Source organism: Temnothorax longispinosus, chromosome 7, assembly GCF_030848805.1.
Source record: "Temnothorax longispinosus isolate EJ_2023e chromosome 7, Tlon_JGU_v1, whole genome shotgun sequence".
NCBI classification, from domain to species: Eukaryota; Metazoa; Arthropoda; class Insecta; order Hymenoptera; family Formicidae; genus Temnothorax; species Temnothorax longispinosus.
This window is the reverse complement of record NC_092364.1, coordinates 14,658,066-14,677,699: the sequence shown is the minus strand read 5'-3', so window position 1 is coordinate 14,677,699 and position 19,634 is coordinate 14,658,066. Positions and strand designations below refer to the sequence as shown.

The 19,634-nt window shown below is 38.6% G+C and overlaps 2 protein-coding genes across 9 annotated transcripts in view; both read right to left on the bottom strand.

Moving 5' to 3' along the window:
* LOC139815708 (probable chitinase 10) overlaps positions 1 to 15,728 on the bottom strand; it is a 38,054-nt gene extending 22,326 nt beyond the window's left edge. For 4 of the 8 annotated variants that reach the window (XM_071782794.1, XM_071782799.1, XM_071782800.1 and 1 more), the window contains exons 1-2: positions 15,017 to 15,682; positions 13,764 to 14,410 (exon numbers count right to left, since the gene is read on the bottom strand). In XM_071782794.1, coding sequence (XP_071638895.1) covers positions 13,764 to 14,292 — 529 coding nt within the window. In that variant the 5' untranslated portion in view covers positions 14,293 to 14,410; positions 15,017 to 15,682. Of the gene's footprint in view, positions 1 to 9,377; positions 9,551 to 9,738; positions 10,028 to 10,241; positions 10,722 to 11,713; positions 12,142 to 12,217; positions 12,368 to 13,763; positions 14,411 to 15,016 lie in introns of those variants that run through there. The other 4 variants (XM_071782793.1, XM_071782795.1, XM_071782797.1 and 1 more) reach the window with 3 other exon arrangements.
* Positions 15,729 to 16,918: 1,190 nt separating this feature from the next.
* LOC139817004 (probable chitinase 10) overlaps positions 16,919 to 19,634 on the bottom strand; it is a 4,532-nt gene continuing 1,816 nt past the window's right edge. The window contains exons 2-5 of the mRNA XM_071784817.1: positions 18,686 to 19,437; positions 18,411 to 18,596; positions 17,908 to 18,196; positions 16,919 to 17,719 (exon numbers count right to left, since the gene is read on the bottom strand). Coding sequence (XP_071640918.1) covers positions 17,577 to 17,719; positions 17,908 to 18,196; positions 18,411 to 18,596; positions 18,686 to 19,437 — 1,370 coding nt within the window. The 3' untranslated portion in view covers positions 16,919 to 17,576. The remainder of the gene's footprint in view (positions 17,720 to 17,907; positions 18,197 to 18,410; positions 18,597 to 18,685; positions 19,438 to 19,634) is intronic.

Sequence of the window (19,634 nt, the reverse complement as noted above, 5' to 3'; positions counted from 1 at the left end):
AGTGTGGTCTAGTGGTAGAGCGCCAGACTCGTAATCTGAGGAACCAGGTTCGAGTCCACTAGAGCCATGTAAACATGGAATGTTTTTTTGAAAGCTGCGCCCCTCCGTGCAAGATAGGCTCTTGTGCGGAGCAAACTGGGCTCCGTCTTTCGGAAAGAGACGTTAAGCCGTTGGTCCAAAGGGTTAAGTGAGAGGTGGGTAAAGGGTTGAGAATGTCCCTACAAAACGCCTTGCAACCCTGAGGGGAATCAATAAACGAAATTTTATTTTTATACCACCCTTTTTCCTCTCACTTAACCCTTTGGACCAACAGCTTAACGTCTCTTTCCGAAAGACGGAGCCCAGTTTGCTCCGCACAAGAGCCTATCTTGCACGGAGGGCGCAGTTTTTCGGAAAAAACTTTCCATGTTACATGGCTCTAGTGGACTCGAACCTGGTTTCTCAAGTTACGAGTCTGGCGCTCTACCACTAGACCACACTGCCGCCTATTTTATTAAATAATAGTATTATTGAATAAAAAAAAATATTATATCTACCTAATAATAATATAGAGTATTATAGAGGCATCGCCGACATATAGCCCGTAGGAACAGCCGCATTAACTTTTTTTCACTTATTTATGGGCCAGCAGAACTCTGCCTGCTTCAAAAATTTAGTTCTTTTAAACCCCTTCTTTTTTCCATGCAAACTTTCTTTCAATTATTATATATTTTCCTTTGTATCTGTCTTACCTTCCAAGTTAGGTCACTGTCAATATTTTTCTCCTTTAAAATCTTTTTTTTAACCATAACTGTTTTTTTCTGTTCCTTACCTTTCAGTTTCTCTGTAATCATATTTGTTCCTCTTCTTGTTCAGAACTTGCTTTAATTTCTATGTGGACTTCTTTTTGTAACATTTCTTCCACCATTTCTTCTACAGCATCTCTTTTTTGGACCTCCCATTTTTTTATCACAATATTATTAGTTTTCTTATTTCTCTCTCTTATTTAAATTAAAAATGCAAGAGAAATTCCTCTTACATTTTTAATTTTTAAAATTCTCTATTGCATGTAAATACGCGCCAATGTGAGATGTACAAAATGATGTTTGACGAGTAAAAAAAAGATATACAGGAATTGAATATGTTTTTTTTTTATTTAACGGACGTATATGTTTCTTTATTTAACAAGTAATAGGCTCGTTAAATGTACAAATTAAATGTTACATTTTTTGATATAAACAACATGTTCACCAAGATTATGTATTAAAACATGACTGATAAATTCGGCATATTATAAAATAAAGTATATACAGTAATAATATAGAAAGTAATTGTCACATTGGCACCTTTATTTCTTTACACAAACCACTGAACTGATAATGAGTAATCTGGTATTTCGACACATTAGTGAATGTGTGTGGTTGATTTAAAATGGATCACTTAAAATTTCTTATATACATATATATCCTGTATCATGCATGTTATATATTTCTATAGTGATTTTCAATTTTAATATTTACTTAACAGCAAATCAATTTTATTATTATTAAGTTCGACCAGTACAATGCCTTTTATATCTTCTACACTCATTATATATTTATATATGACATTTATTTCCTTTATTCACTAATTAACTTGATCTAATTAAATTTATTGATGCTACAAAAGCAGAGACTAATTCTTTTGTCATATATTTCACTGTATTCGAGTGTAAGAAGATTTTATATTTGAAACGAAAATAATAGACCTGCGATATATTCAGTTAACTGTTATCTGAACTTGTTGGAATTATATCTCACTGACATAGATATATAGATGCACTGCAAATGCAAATGTGTTATTTAGCTAAAACTCTTCTGACACATTTCTTGCCGTTTTAAATCACATTAATTATCTGACACGATTGAACGTATTAACTTTTAATTTAATACGGTTAAAGGTGTTAAATGACGTAACTTAAAATGCCCAAATGTGTGTAAAAAGAACTGCAGGCAAATGTGTAATTCTTAGACGTTTATGCGTATAGAACTAACACACTTGGATTTGCAGTGCGGCAATTACAGATTTAAAGGAAAAAGGGATGTGAATATTTTCAGACATTGTATTTCACTCATAAGTTAAACTTTTAAGTTATCGGGTCAGGGCTTGGGTGACCAATGGGGCCACTTTTTAATTTCGTTATATAAGGCATCTCCAGGACTCAGTTTTCGCAACTTGTCGGTGATTTTTACAATATTTTACAATAAAAATAGGAAATTTACTTTATCGCCATGCAAAAATAGAAAACGTCAAATTATGTCCAGTTTCTTATTGTTTACGTATAGGTCGTACTTTTACGACAAAAACAAGCTATTGATGAAGAAAATCTATGGATATAAATACCGGAGTAATGAACAATTAAAAAAAAAATCCAAAAATTCATATCTCAAAAACCAATCCATAAAAAAATTTTTCTATGTGATTTTCGAGTTTAACGGGCCAAAATACACAGGAAAAAAATAATGGCATTGAATGTACATTTTGGCTGTAAACCAGTGTAATTACATATGATACTGGCAGCCTCATTTTTGTTAAAGGTTCCAAAGGCGGCTCCGCATCCCATTCATCCCTCTAAACAAAGCGTAACGAAGTGTCTGTTCCATTATTATCTGAAAGTCATGAAAATATAGTACATATCATACGAAACGGCGATCCAATCCACGTGCCGCACTAATAGCGAGATGCGGGTGTAGCCCCGGTTGACGACGATCTTGCTCGCCGAGACCGCGATGGATAACAGGAGTACTTGAGATGTGAACGCCTCACTGACAAGTAACACTACCCAAGTGTAAATCGCCGATTTGGATAATGTTTTAATATGTTTTAGTAGACGTAAAAATAAGACATACGTATTTTTTTTTATCTGCGGAAAACCATATTTAGGGTGTGAAACACCCCTTTGAATTTATGGGTATCGATTTAATTGTTTTGTATATAAGGATTCAGTATTTTCGGCCCGAACCAAATAAAATAGTTGCATTATCAAGAGATATGAAAAATGAAAAATTTTTGACTTGGTTCGATCATTTTTAGGGGGTAAACCACCCCCTGTATTTGAAACAAAAATTTAAAAAATGCCCAAATAATTGCAAATTTCATTCAAAAATTTTGAAAAAAATATATGTTACACTCGCATCCAAAACAAAAGTAAGACTGTTTGAGGATTTAAGGGTGACCACCCTTTTATCGAATTTCTTACGTAACATTTAAATTTATCCCGAAATAATGGTAAACAGTTTCATTTATCGTCAAATTAATTAATATTTACAAATTAGTCTAATCAACCCTTCAATTCTATAAGGGGGTGAGGGAATTCCCTTCAGAATTATTTAAATGTTACGTAAGAAATTCGATAAAAGGGTGGTCACCCTTAAATCCTCAAACAGTCTCACTTTTGTTTTGGATGCAAGTGTAACATATATTTTTTTCAAAATTTTTGAATGAAATTTGCAATTATCTGGGCATTTTTTAAATTTTTGTTTCAAATACAAGGGGTGGTTTACCCCCTAAAAATGATCGAACCGAGTCAAAAATTTTTCATTTTTCATATCTCTTGATAATGCAACTATTTTATTTGGTTCGGGCCGAAAATACTGAATCCTTATATACAAAACAATTAAATCGATACCCATAAATTCAAAGGGGTGTTTCACACCTTAAATATGGTTTTCCGCAGATAAAAAAAAATACGTATGTCTTATTTTTACGTCTACTAAAACATATTAAAACATTATCCAAATCGGCGATTTACACTTGGGTAGTGTTACTGTGAGATTTTCGAGAAGTCCTATGAAGTTTTCGCTGTCCTGCTGAGGACTGCGGCAACAATTACCCTGTCCGAGATATTTGGTTTTTAATTAATTTCCATAATTAGTGTCCCTAGCCTAGCATTTGGGATCTACTGATAAACAGCAAATTTTACTAATGAAAAACTACATGTATATTTGAAAAATAATTCCTTCTTTTTAAGCATTTTCTCTAAATCGAAACTAAAATGTCTCCTTTGAATGTTCCGAAGCATCTTTAATATTTCATGTGTTGAAAGAATTGTTATAATTATACTGAGAAGAAGAGAGTAGGAAATATTTTGGTTTACCTGCCAGCATACCGGAAACTCCCAATCAAGATCCAGACCGTCGAATCCGTTCTGCTCGATAATTCTTATGATATATCCGACAAAATTTCTTCTATTTGACCGCGAGCTGCTGGCCAATCTGCTGTACTTGTCGTCATTTGAGTCATTCCATCCACCTAGACCAAAATACACCTTAAAACCGTTTCTTCTTCTAACTTCCGTCGCTTTGTTGAGAAAACTTTTATAAACGTCGACGGAGTCATCAATGTTTAAGAGAAATGTCTCCGCGTCTAGCGTAGCGAATAAGGCATATACGATGTGTGTGCAAAGCTGCTCGTCGATGTCTTCGGGAGTGAAGCTACCGAAACTTGCCCACCTCCAAGCTCAATTCGTATAGTAACAAACCACCTTTTTTTCTTTTATATTCTTTGCGAATCTAAATTTCGGCGATAGGCTGCTCTAAGAAATCGACAGAATAAATCTCGCGTTTTTTTTTAAAGCGCTTTACGTTTGTATTAAAATGATCAAAGTCTATTCATCGCGATACGTACTTGACGTTGAGTAGTATTGCACTTGGTGTTCTCCGGCCAGTCGCATCGGTTTTTGTTCTAGTAGAGTCCAGGTGGACAGGACTGTTCCGAGATCTTGCCGAAGTTGCACATATAATACTTGGTGCAGTCATTTTTGTGCGATATGAATGAATGTCCTCCGCAATCTGCCGCGGATAGTGGACTGACTTCGATCTCGATGGTATCGTCAATGTCTGATTCAATCGTCGTTGTAGTCGGGGTTGTTGCTGATGGAATGTAAGGGAGACCGGGGCACCATGAGCCACGGGGTACCATAGGTCATTGACTGTTTAGGGTAATCCAGAATGTTTAAGTTGATTCAATTAGTATCATGTGACAGTTATTTCGTTGCCCATACTTCGTATCGAGGTGGCAGTCATCAAAGTCCGTAGTCTCGAGATGCACGTGACATAATAAGGTTTTCGTGATGCGTAAATTTCTTTTTAACCATTTAGAAATGTTTTAATATTGTTTTTTTAGTAAAATATACACGTACTAAAAATTAGGTGCAACTTTCTAGCATCTTTTGTCATTTTACTACACTACAGATAATCATGTATCATTTATTTTTTTTATTACGTTTCACTTTTTTCTATATTAAGTGCATTCGGGACACTATGGGACACCCAATGCTGTGGCACCATGAATCACACACGCCACCAAGGTTGATGATAGATAGATAGGTTGATGGTATATGTTATTTTTGATTGAAGAAAACATGTCAGAAGTTAGTTTTCTCCCAAAAAAATATTTTAATAGTGGGTTTTGATATCTTATTTGTCCTGCCCAATCCCGAACAGTGTCATAAGAAAACGTATAAAATAAAATTTATTTTTAACTTTTGTAACTTTTTGTTATTTTTTTAATAAATAAACATAGTTTTTGTGTGTGACTTATTGTCCCCCAGTGACAAACCCTTTGCGATGGCCCTCGCGGGTGTTGACGCAATGTGATTTCTGCCCAGTGCTCTGAATGTCAACGTGAAGAAATTCAAGCAAGCGCCGGTAAACGGCGGAAGTAACTATGACTCTCTTAAGGTAAGTCGCTGGCCAAAATGGAGATGATAAAGCCTCGGACGACGGGGAATACGGCCCCATTCCCCTGGAACACGGCCAAGGGGCTACACGAAGACAACCAAGGCTAGAAACACAGGTCTGTGAATTATCTCTCCCCTTCGATCAAAGAAGGTGCGAGAGTTGTGCCGCGCGTGGAGTGGGCGATTATATGGCTCTCACGGTCAGAGATGAGGCCCGGCATATAGAGGAGGTGCACCCTCACTTGAGCATCGCGCAGGTACAGATGCGAATGATGTGGCAAGTCTTATGTGTCGCACCGCGCGGCCGCGTGCCACTTGCCAAAATGCCCAGCAGCCAGGGCTAATGGGAGGCAGCAAACTGTAGAACAGGGCAGGTTCGACTGCCTTGATTGTGACAGAAATTTCACTACGTGCACAGCGAGGACTGTCACAACATCAAAGGTTGGCGCACTCGAAAACAAGAAACCGAGTGAGATCGGAGAAAGCGGCTCCCAAGGTACACGAACAAGGACGGGGCAGAGTCTTCTCTGCCGAGGATATCGGCAGGATGCTCGCGCTTGAAGTTGAGCTCAAGGATGAGAGGAACATAGCGAAAGCTATATGGTTCCGTTTATGCCGGATAAAACCCTAAAACAGATAAGGGACAAGAGAAACGAGGCGTGCTTCAAGAGATGGAGAGAGCAGCGCCTAGAGAATACACTTTCAAATCAAGAACCCCTCAATGAAGAGGACCAGTGTGATCATGCTGGCACTGAAACAACCAAGCGCATGGCGCTGCAATAGAACAACGCTATTGCTCAAAGAGGGAAAAGATCCCTCAGTAGCGGCTAACTATAGGCCGATTACTATTTCGTCAATAGTAAGTAGGCTGTATTGGGGCATTATGGACCAACGCCTAAGAAAAATGGTTCACCTGAATGCACGGCAAAAGGGCTTTGTGCCGGAAATGGGATGTTACAATAACATCAATCTGCTAAATGAAGTTCTCGCAGCGGCTAAAAAGGGCAAAGAAATTGTTGCCACTCAGGTGGACATTGCCAAGGCGTTTGATAGCTTTCCTCCAATTATCAAATATGCCTTACGCAGGAAAGGGTTGTTGGAGGAGATAGTCACATTGATAATGGACTCGTATAAAGGAGCCAAAACGACCATGAAATGTCGGAACGAAACGTTCGACAGAGTTGAGTAGAGGTGTCAAACAGGGGGACCCTCTGTCTCCACTTATTTTCAATGTCTGCATGGATCTAATTATTGACAGACTGGAAAGGATAAAAGGCTTCCAAGCTATGGGTGGCCTTAGCATATCGTGCCTGGCTTTTGCCGACGATATAATACTAATTGCAAATGATAGAATCGCGGCGAGTCGGCTTATGGATAAGCTCGTCGGTTCCCTCTCAAGATGGGGAATGGGACTATCGATTGGAAAGTGCGTTGCCTTTGGTATTATTGTCGCCACCAAAGATAGCTGGCATATGGTGGACCCTGAAATTTACAGTAACGGCGAAAAGGTCGCCTACTGCGGCCCTGCGCAGTCAATGCAATACCTGGGTATGCAGGTCACTCCGTGGAAAGGAGTGGTTGTTAAGCGCGCTAGTGCACGGCTGAGGGACACGCTCCCAAGAATCAAAAGGCTATTCCTCATCAAAAAATCGAGCTCCTGGCGCGGTATGTTTTGCCGTACTTTTTGTATGTCTTCACCGCGGGCGCTATTAGTGCCACTGAACTAAGAGATCTGGATCAAACACTGAGGACGGCGGTGAAAGACTATCTGCACCTTCCCCTGTCCACAGCAGATGGTCTGCTATACGCGTCCAAACGCGATGGCGGCATGGGCTTTCCAAAGCTCGAAATTGTTGTAACGTCCGCAACATTAAAAGCTGGATTTGGCTTTTTAAACAATAGCGACCCGGCTATCCAAGCCCTAGTAGTAGCGTCGGGGCTGGAGAAGAAACTAAAGCGCCTGGCGCATGTAGCCAGACTTGGCTGGCCACTACAGTCGATCAAACAGGTCGAAGGCTACAAGCTCAAAGCCAAAGCGAGCGAATGGAAGAGATGGTCGGAATTACCTTCCCAAGGGAAAAGAGTGCAAGCCTACAAAGATGATAAAATAAGCAACGAATGGTTATACCGTCTTAATCTGTTGAAGCCATCCAGATATATCACGGCGCTCAAACTCAGAGCCAATATGGCAGCGAACAAAGTGTCGCTCAACAGAATTGCCAAGACCGACAACGTCATGTGCTGCAAATGCAAGGCACAGCCTGAGACGCTGGGTCACATACTGGGGCAGTACACCAAGTCTGCCCGAATCAAGCGGCATAATGATATCCGAGATTGTATAAAGCGTCACGTTTTGGGGCGGCGCGACATGATGGTAACGAAGGAGGCCCGACTGCGGGACCCTCAACTGAGGAATCTCCAACCAGACCTGATCATACAGTATCGGGAAAGGGTCTTTGTGACTGACATCACAATCTGCCATGAAGACGGCGATCTTTTAAAGAGAGGTAGAAGGGACAAGCTCGCTAAATATGCGTCCCTCGTAGCCCCACTTAAAGCTCAATTAGGGGCAAAAGACTGTGTGATCCTCCCGATAGTTATCGGGACAAGAGGAGCAATGCCCAAAGACACTGTTACCTATCTTCATGAACTGCAAATTAAAGACAGAGGCTCGCTGAGAACGCTAACACTTCAAGCACTCAGGAGCTCAGTAAAACTTTTTCATATATGTTTATGGATTATAACGCGCCTTTGCGCCTCAACAGCAGCGATGCTGCAGATTAAAAACTCTTGGCACTAGCTCACTGATGTAATTTTATATATAAACGATGGTCTGGGACCTGATCCACCCAATATTTTATCTATTTATTTATTTATTCGGGAGAATTCTACACTCCCGATTTTAAGTTATGCCGGCACTTTTTCCGTTGACATCAGTGATGCGAGTCGTTCGGACGGGCACCGAACGGCGGCAAAGCCGTGCGACTGAACCGCTCCGGCGCACGGGCGGACGCCTCCACGTGGCTCCCCGCGGTAACGAGAATACTAAGCTGGCCAAGTTCCGCTTCCCCAAGTTGGGGACTCGGCTAAATAATTTTTCCAGCCCGTACGCAGGAATCCCGCGGCAGATCAGTCAAATGGGTTTCCCTCCTGCGGGAGGACTTGCCAAGAGTGCTAGATAGACCCAGTCAATTAGATAGGATGTCAGAACGAAAGTTATGCTGGATCTCGTATCCTTGTTGTTTGAGTACTTTGTTGCGCAGACGAGCGATCAAATCGTTAACCTGCAGGATCGCTCAGCCAGGACCCGTTGTTACCAGGAACCGCACTGACAGGAAGCGGGAAGACGCTCCAAAATGGCGTGATGTATATAGCCAAATGCCTTGTCATCTAATTAGTGACGCGCATGAATGGATTAACGAGATTCCCACTGTCCCTATCTACTATCTAGCTAAATCACTGCCAAAGGAACGGGCTTGGAAAAATTAGCGGGGAAAGAAGACCCTGTTGAGCTTGACTCTAGTCTGACACTGTAATGTCCGGGTGCCCCGGGTATGGGGCACCTTGGGTTATTTCTCAAAAAATGTGTTTTAATTTTTTTCTCAAAAACTAATTAATATTTGCCAAATACGCTAAATAAAATTTAAAATATACATAGTGGTTTAATTATAAAAAAAAATAAGATAAAAAATTTTATATTTCAAAATACTTTTCAGAGTTTGAATGTTTATGGCTTATGGTGCCCCGGTTTCCCCTATATTGGTCTTGATGATGTAGTGGATTCGTACATTGGACGTTTTGTAGTAGTTGTGGATTCAATGTCGGTTTGGCTGACGTCGATTACAACCGCTCCTAATAATCATAAGAAGTAGTATTAAAATGTTATTAAAAAATCATACCTAAAAAATACTATTTCATAAAATATAATCAATATTTATACTTTTTTTATATAATTGACTCCAAACTTTATATTTTTCTACATATTGTACATATCATTGAGATATTTTTCTATTTTAAAAAAATTATATATTAACATCTACCTTCTGTAATGGGACACAGCGGGCCCTTCTGATAATTTCTCAAAACTCGATTCATTGTTCTCAATAGCGGATAGGGCTCGCAGCCGCATCTGTTGTTAAAGTCGTCCAGATCTAAGGCCATAACACTACCACCGCCAAGACCAAGTTTCTTGATCAGTTCTGCCTTCAGTTTAATTTGTTGAGCGTCGTCGAAGCTCACCCACTGATCATCTTTGTAGGCATAAGGGCCGATTCTTCTGTCTTTATCCTGAACGACTGTCCATCCCTTCTTCAACGTTCTTTCACATATCTGTCATAAAAGCAAAAGAATAGATATTTATTTACTCCTGGAATAAATGTACATCTTTGGGATATTATAAATTAATAACTTTTTATTTGCAGCTATTAATTAATGCAGAATTAATATTTTCTTATATGCATTTTATTAGAAACTTATTTGATGATTTTTTAATATTTATTTAGATTTTTATTTTTTAATATTTCTTTTTTGGACATGAATTTACCTCGTAATATGACAAGAAGCCTGTTTCATTGGTTACCTCTCCAGCTTTGCCGCCGCCATAGGTTGGCGCGTTTAATCCGTGTACGTTTTTATTCGCAAGTGAAAATGATCGGCCGTACAATGGGGTGCCCATAACAATGCTCCTGGGTGGTGCACCCTTCGAGATCCAATAGTTAATCGAATAGTTAGCGTTCAAGTAGTACATCTCATCGTAGTACTTCTCATCGTCCGGATGATAATATAAAGGCGCAACATGACCGGTACGTTCGTCCCAATATCCGTGATATTCAGACGCCATGACGGTGATCCAGTCCAAATACTTGGCCAACGCCGGGACGTCGTAGCCCTTGTCAATCACCTGCATGTCCGACGAGACCGCTGCCGAGAGAAGCAATTTTTTTTTCTTGAATTTAGCTTTTAATTCCCGCAATATAGCTGCAAAGTTCTCTTTATCCGAATCTGGACCCTTGTTGCAATTTGCCTGTTGCCAAAATTTGAAAAAAATTGTTAATAATTGAAAATGATTATAAATAATTTTCAAGATTATATACAAAAAGTACGAAAAACAGAGTTTCAAATAAAGATATAAAATACTATCTAAATTTTATATTTAAATCTTAAAATATTATTCAAAATATTTCCAGAGAGATGAAATAAAGAAAAAAAAACACAAAAAAAAGGACGATGATGAATAAAAACTCTAACGCTTGTATTAATATTATTACAGTCTGTCAAGTAAGAGCGTGGTCGGCCTAATTTATAGAAAAATTGAGTTAGCAAAATTTTGAAATACATATATAGATACATTCTATTTGATTAGTATAAAGCTAAGATGCAATTACATTAATAATGTGTCCAGTCACCATCGGCGTCGATAATTGACTGACATTTCCAAGGCATATTTTGCACTATTCGTGCGGCAAGGATCTCCATATCTCCAACGAAACTCTCAAGATAATTGCTTTAAACTGAATATTTGTCTTTCACGAAGCTTATGCTTAATATATGCCCAAACATTTTCGATTAGATTTGCATCGGGCGACTGTGACGGCCAATTCAATTGATTGATGCCAGATTGCTCCTTCAACTCACAGTCAGTACAGAGTCTGCTCCGGTGTTTCGGATCATTATCCACCTGCAGGATCCAGTCTTTATTTCTTTTTTTTTATAAACCACGAGTTGGCAGATAGTAACAAGGCCTTTTTACAGATTTCCAAAATTTTGTCCGCATTCAGATTGTGTGTAAACACGTAATACAGCTCGAAGCCCGACGCGTACGCGGCACTCATGCGACGCTTATGCTTTGCTGTGGCAAAACTTTAACGACAACTGAGTTTTTCTTCGCAAAGCATTAAGAAAAAAAGTATCCTCTATCAACTCATGCAAGAATCAGGAGTATAGCTTTTACAACTGCGAGTTATAGCGACCACGTTCTTACTTGACGGAATGTAAATAAAGAAAAATTGCGCTCACCTGCCAGCAAACAGGATACTCCCAAAACAAGTCCAATCCGTCAAAGCCGTATTTTTCGATAAACTCAATGGTTTGATTGATGAATTTCTTCCTAGCGGATGGACTATTCACCAATCGGCTGTACTTGCCGCCGGCGGAGTCTTCCCATCCGCCCAGCGCGAGGAGGACCTTAAGACCCCGCTCTTTATACGCTACCACCCGCTTGTAGAAATGATTGTCGTAGTCCGTCTCGGAGTCTTTCACCTTAATCACCAGCTCGGAATAATCTAGGTGTGCAAAGCCGTACACTATATGCGTGCATAGAGTGTGATTGATGTTTTCCGGCATGTAACGGCCGATTCCAGGACGGTACCAGGCCCAATTTGTGAAGTAGCACACAACCTTGTAGTAGTCGGATAACGGGGATACCTTGTCGGGATCTATAATTGCTGGGATCGTGATAACATATAACGTTTGCTTTATGTCACGCTTGCAAAATAAAACATTTTCCAGATAGACAATTACCATCGAGCGATGAGATTGAAATTTCCGAGGAGACCGATGCGTCTGATTTATGAGTGAAATGTACAGTTATGGACATTACAACAGCTAGAAGTATTAAAGTTATAACGCACGATAAAACCGCACGTTTCCACGTCCAGGACCACGGTGTCACTAGAATAATTATAAAAAGCTGTATTAGAACGTTTGTTTTACAACCTACTTATTAATACCATTTGATGAAATTCATACACAATTAATATGACGGGTAGCAAGTGTGTACGAAAGGAGTATTATAATTACGTTAATTAAGTCCCTCACGTAAAGCATTATATAATTCTTATTTGGTGTCAATTTTCTGTTATCCTATTCACAATCAAGAAAACAATTTGCGGCATGCAATATCTCTAATATATGCCAGATAGCATAACACATATATACTGTTAAGTCAAAATAGCTCTTTTATATTTAGCTTTAACTCTTGTGGCGCAACTAAAATGTAACAATTTTAAATCTAAAATATTGTCGATATTAAACTATATTCTGGAATAGTATGACAAAGACCATTGGTGAAAGTATTTAATGATATTCGTGATATTAAAATTACTTTTAAAAATTGTTGCAGTCTGAATGGTTTTCTGATAACATGATTATATTTTATGTAGAAGAAAAAATGGCTGTTCTTCCGAAAACCCCCATGCTCTGACAGGTCAACATATGGCTTTGACGGTTTGTAAATAGGTTTCTTTCAGATAAAAAAAAACATGTACTAAAAGGAAGAAATTATCGAAACTACTTCAAAATAGATAAAGATTGTACATCATTGATTCTTATCGCATTACTATCGCAGAACTATCAGTACTATCTAACTAGAGATAATTAGTCAAATCGACGTCAATGCATCAATGAATGATTGATGTCGAATACTGATTGATATTTTGTCATCTGGATGTGGTGCCAGATGAAAGACAATAGAAATCTTACAAAAATATTCGCAATTGTTTAATTGACGTAAAAACAACTATGATGAGATCGGAGATGACAAAGATATGAGTCAGTATTCGACATCGACTATTTATCAAGGCGTTGACATCAAATTGACGTCGATTCAACTAATAATTTCTGGCTGGATACGTAAGCAACACAAAGTGTATTTGATTCTATGATGTCTTTGAATTTATCAGATTAAAATCAGTGTCTGCAAGTAATCATTACGTTCTACTAATATATATATATTTAAAATTTTTAGGACGTATATTGATTCGTCCTAATATTTAATATTTAGATACTCAAGATATTTATTACACACGCTTTCAAATTGTAAGCTTGAAAGTATATTTTCTCTTATGCAGAGGAAAGGTATATTAGAGTAATGTCTCGTTGCGATGACATTTATAACAGTTTATAACATATTTAGCATATTTACATTATAATTCAATTTAGTAAGTCGCGATTTATAATTTCTTATGTAAACCTTTATTCTGTGTATTTACGGAAAGAAAGAATTAAGTATAGAAAAACTAAAAAAACGAGCTTAAACAATTTATTGCATCGCACGATTGACTATTACCTTTATTTAATTCAGTATTTTGTAGAAAAATTGATTTATTTGGAGTTTCGTTGTCCTGACTCGTCGACAAATCCGAGATATCGTCGGAGGGGCTGATAAGTTCAATGGCATCCTGATCCTGATTCGGATTCGGAGTAGGATTCGTGTATACGAATTGGTTTATGGTAACCGGACATTTGTAGATGGTCTTATTACCCACACGCACTCCTGTCGAGTTCTCCACGGAAATGTCGCCGAAGTTCGACGGATCGGGATTCGGTAGGATGACATCGCCACTTGTGGTGGCAAACGCTTGGTGCTGCTGAACGATGGTCGACGATACCAGCGGATTCATGATCCAGCCGCCGGCGCCGCTTTCCTCCTTTTCTTCATTGTCGTCATCTATAACGTCACTGCACTGCGTAGAGGAATCTCCAACGCTATCATTGTCCGGAGCTACGACCGCGATTTCCTTCGCCGAACATCCAGCCTCACCGCGAAACCTGTCGACCGCATGACCTTCGGCAGACGCCGCAACAGTACGCACCATTATTCATGTGGTCCTGCTCCTTCTGACCCTGATGGTGATTATACCGTCGAGCGTTTGATGCTGCTGTTGCGTTGCACCAATGTCGCTGTTGCACCAATTTCGCTATCCATGCGCTACGCTGAAAATTCACCTTCTTTACATCAGATACGTCTTAAAATGCGATACGCCGCATGCAACAGAATACGCTCGAGAAACAGCTGTAGGGTCTTTAGATAATTTCGTCAGGTCGCTACAAGATTCTCTCACTTTCAATTAGAATATAAATGTCCGGTTTAATTTTTTGTCTTTTAATCTTCTCTTTTCAAATAACAAAAGAAAGATCAGTTAGTAAACATAATTCTTATTTGATTTTTTTTTACAATTTGCGAAAACTTCGAAGGTAAAATAAAAGACAAGCTCGGGAAACATCAAGGCTGCGTTCAGAAATTCAACCTGGGTAAGGGCCAAAGCACATATGACAGTCGTAGTCGTGGACGTAAGTAACGCACAAGCTTTGGCGTATCCTGATCTGTCAGGTCGGGAACTACGACCGTCGTATATCGCTACGCCATGTTATGTGCTTTGGCTCTTACTGTATAATTTACTAAGTTATAATTTACGTCACGTATATGCCCTGCTGTGCTTGGGCGCAATTCGTGAACGCACCCTAATATTTTAAATTGACGCAACCGGTCGGCAACAATCCGCTAAATTCAAAGATTAACTGACTTATATTTAGGATTACCTTGCACAAATTACCATCTGGCGGCGGTTACTTTGTCAACACTAAAATCACCATTGATCTGTGACGATGGTGCTGTTATTGTGGAAAGCGCTCCACAGGCAGAAAAACTTTATTCGATCTAACGCCCTAACGGTTTTCGACACGTCGCATTGACACCACCTGCAGTTAGAGGATGCACCGTGTTCCCCGCGGAAACAAAGTACAATCCGAACAAGAACGGACTCGATTCAAGTCACTATCGGCTATTTTAATTGATCCTACGACACTGTCAAACAGATACTGGCTTCAGCGATAACGCCACACGGCTGCTGAAAGACATGCCTTGGATGTGGAATCGTGGAAGGCGCTCGTTCTCGCTCGCGAAAAGCAAAACGAAGAAAAGAACAAAAAAGCGGAGACTAAAAACTAGTATAACATATACGATATTGCTTTTCGCACAATAGGTATTATCCTATATTTAATTTGAATAATAACGATTCGACTTCCTTATATGTGCTGGTACGTGAATGGCACCACAGTCACCATGTCGCCAAATCTATCAGCGAATCAAGCTGCATATTAAAGCGAATGTAAATACAGTGCGATCCGAAAATATGTTGTACATATGTATATTTCGGAAGTGCGCAACGCTCGTTTTTATTGAAAAGAACAGATTTTGCGATCGCAAGCCGCTTGTCCAGCATTCATTGACGAACGAACTACCGATGGAATCAAAGTACGAGTATAATGGCGACATTATCTCCATTCAATTTGATATAGAACAAACTGCTGTTGCGTTATCTTGTCGAACGTGCTCTAAAAATCAGTGGCCCCACTTTTTGCATCTTTCCCTCAAAACGTAGCTGCGGCATGCATATATGTGCGATGACGCTTTATACGATTTTTAGTCGTTTCTGTGGAGCCGAATGGACTTGGATCTTCATTTCCATGGCCGGAGATTTCTAATCAGTAGGGTACATGAAACTTCTATATTATTTCTATTATATGATTTTTTGCAATTAAGATAAAAGATTAGTGTTTTGCACTAATTATGGCATGATTATTTGCCTCGAGTTAAAAAACAATGTATTTAAAAAAAATTGCAGCTAAGAGTTTCGTAGAGGTCTTTCTATATAGACATGAATTCAGTTATACGTATAAATATATATATATATATCTTAAAATTAAATTTAGAAAGACACTGTTTTAAAAAACAGTTTTTCATATCTTTAAAAAAATCTAATATAGCATGAACCATGATAGTATACCATATTTTTTGGATACAATGAGATTATATAAATTGAATTGAATTTAACATACTGAGATGCCAATACATGTTTTACTTCGATATAGTTTTTATTTGAATAAAAAGAAAATATTATACTCGATACTATAGAGGCTCCGCCGACGGCGCCGACACGTAGCCCGTAGGAATGGCCACATTAAACACCTTTTCTGTCTGCCCGACTATTTATGGACCAGCAGAACTCTGCCAGCTCCAAAGCCCGGAATTTCTACAGTTATCGTGTTCGAACAGAATGAAAGAGGTGAAAGCGAAAAAGATATGCATAAACTGTTTAAGCAAGGGTCACTACGCGACGGCTTGTAAATCTTCAATGTGCCGAAGATGCCAAAAGAAGCACAACACGTTACTGCATTCTGATCAGGAAGAATGTCTGATTCAATCGTCGTTGTAGTCGGGGTTGTTGCTGGTGGGATGTGGATGTAGGGGAGACCGGGGCACCATGAGCTACGAGGTACCATGGGTCATTGACTGTTTAGGGTAATCCAGAATGTTTAAGTTGATTCAGTTAGTATCATGTGACAGTTATTTCGTTGCTCATACTTCGTATCGAGGTGACAGTCATCAAAGTCCGTAGTCTCGAGACGCACGTGACATAAATGGTTTTCGTGATGCGTAAATTTCTTTTTAACCATTTAGAAATGTTTTAATATTGTTTTTGTAGTAAAATATACACATACTAAAAATTAGGTGAAACTTTCTAACATCTTTTGTCATTTTACTGCACTACAGATAATCGTGTACCGTTTATTTTTTTTTTTATTACGTTTCACCTTTTTCTATATTAAGTGCATTCGGGGCACCATGGTACCCACTGCTCTGTGGCACCATAAATCACACACGCCACCAAGCTTAATGATAGATAGATAGGTTGATGATATATTTTATTTTTGATTGAAGAAAACATGTCAAAAGTTAGTTTTTTTCCCAAAAAAATGATATTTCAATAGTGGGTTCTGATATCTTGTTTGTCCTGCCCAATCCTGAACAGTGTCATAAGAAAATGTATATAATATAGAATTTTTTTTAACTTTTATAACTTTTCGTTATTTTTTGAATAAATAAACGTAGTTCTTTGTGTAATTTATAGTGCCTCAGTGACAGACCCATGATGCCCCGGGTATGAGGCACCTTGGGTCATTTTTCAAAAAATGTTTTTTAATTTTTTTTTCCAAAACTAATCAATATTTGCCAAATACGCTAAATAAATTTTAAAATATAGTGCTTTAATTATTAAAAAAAAAATGAGACAAAAAATCTTATATTTAAAAATACTTTTCAGAGTTTGAATTCTTGTGGCTTATAGTGCCCCGGTCTCCCCTTATATTGGTCTTGATGATGTAGTGGATTCGTATATTGGATACGTTTTGTGGTAGTTGTGGATTCGATGTCGGTTTGGCTGACGTCGATTACAACCGCTCCTAATAATCATAAGAAGTAGTATTAAAATGTTATTAAAAAATCATACCTAAAAAATACTATTTCGTAAAATATAATCAATATTTATACTTTTTTTATATAATAGACTCCAAACTTTATATTTTTCTACATATTGTACATATCACATTGAGATATTTTTCTATTTTAAAAAAATTATATTAACATCTACCTTCTGTAATGGGACACAGCGGGCCCTTCGGATAATTCCTTAAAACTCGATTTATTGTTCTCAATAGCGGACTAGGCTCGCAGCCGCATTTGTTTTTGAAGTCGTCCAGATCTAAGGCCCAAACCATACCACCGCCGAGACCAAGTTTCTTGATCAGTTCTGCCTTCAGTTTGATTTGTTGAGCGTCGTCGAAGCTCACCCACTGAAGACCTTTGTAGGCATAAGGGCCGATTCTTCTGTCTTTATCCTGAACGACTGTCCATCCCTTCTTCAACGTTCTTTCACATATCTGTCATAAAAGCAAAAGAATAGATATTTATTTACTCCTGGAATAAATGTACATCTTTGGGATATTAAAAATTAATAACTTTTTATTTGCAGCTATTAATTAATGCAGAATTAATATTTTCTTATATGCATTTTATTAGAAACTTATTTGATGATTTTTTAATATTTATTTAGATTTTTATTTTTTAATATTTCTTTTTTGGACATGAATTTACCTCGTAATATGACAAGAAGCCTGTTGCATTGGTCGCCTCTCCAGCTTCGCCGCCGCCATAGGTTGGCGCGTTTAATCCGTGTACGCTACTCGCCGCAAGTGAAAATGATTGGCCGTGTAATGGGGCGCCCATGATCAACTTTTTCGGATTTGCACCTTTCTCTATCCAATAATGGATCGAAAAGTTCTAGTGACAAAGAACTAAGTATTTTAAAAATTTCCGATATTATTAGTATAATTTCCATGCTAAATAATTTTCAAAGTAATTAAACTTACAGCATTAGATGTCGGTTTCCAGTCATTCGGTAAAGAATACAGCGGTGCTACGTGGCCAGTCTTTTTGTCCCATTGACCATGGAAGTCGTACGTCATCACGGATATCCAGTCCAGGTATTTGGACAAGATAGGAACGTCGTATCCCGCGTCGATCACCCTCTTGCTTGGCGATACTGCCGCAGAGAGAAGTAATCCTCGAGGCTTAAACTCGTTACTCAGTTCCTTCACCAGCTCAGCGAAGCTTTGCTTGTCAGACTCCGGGCCCTTGTTGCAGTCCGCTTGCCAGCATACCGGATATTTCCAATCGAGATCGAGACCGTCGAAACCATACTTCTCGATGAAGTCAAGAACTTGCGTGATAAATCTTCGCCTAGCCGACGGCGAGTTTACCAGTCTACTGTATTTGATGCCGGCCGAATCGTTCCAGCCTCCCAGTGCCATCAGCACTTTCAGACCCTTTGCCTTGAACGCCGCCACCCTTTCGTAAAACTTGTTGTTTATATCGGACCTGGGATCGTCGGATTTCATCGTTAAGCTACTACCGTCTAGCACGGAGAATCCGTAAAGCACATGGGTACAGAGATCGGAGTCTATATCTTCCGGTACGAATCTGCCACCCTCTTGCCGATACCAGGCCCAGTTAGTGAAATAGCAGATGACTTTAAACTCGCCGGAACTGTCGCGATCCACTGTCGTAGTCGTCTGTATCGCTTGTGTGGGCTTGACGGTCCACGTCGTAACCGCTCCTGTACCTAATAATCATAAGAAATAGTATTAAATGTTATTAAAAAATTAGACGTAAAAAATACTATTTTAATATAATCAATATTTATACTTTTTTTATATAATAGACTCCAAATTTTATATTTTTCTACATATTGTATATATCGTTGAGATATTTTTCTATTTTGAAAATAATATTAACATCTACCTTCTGTAATGGGACACA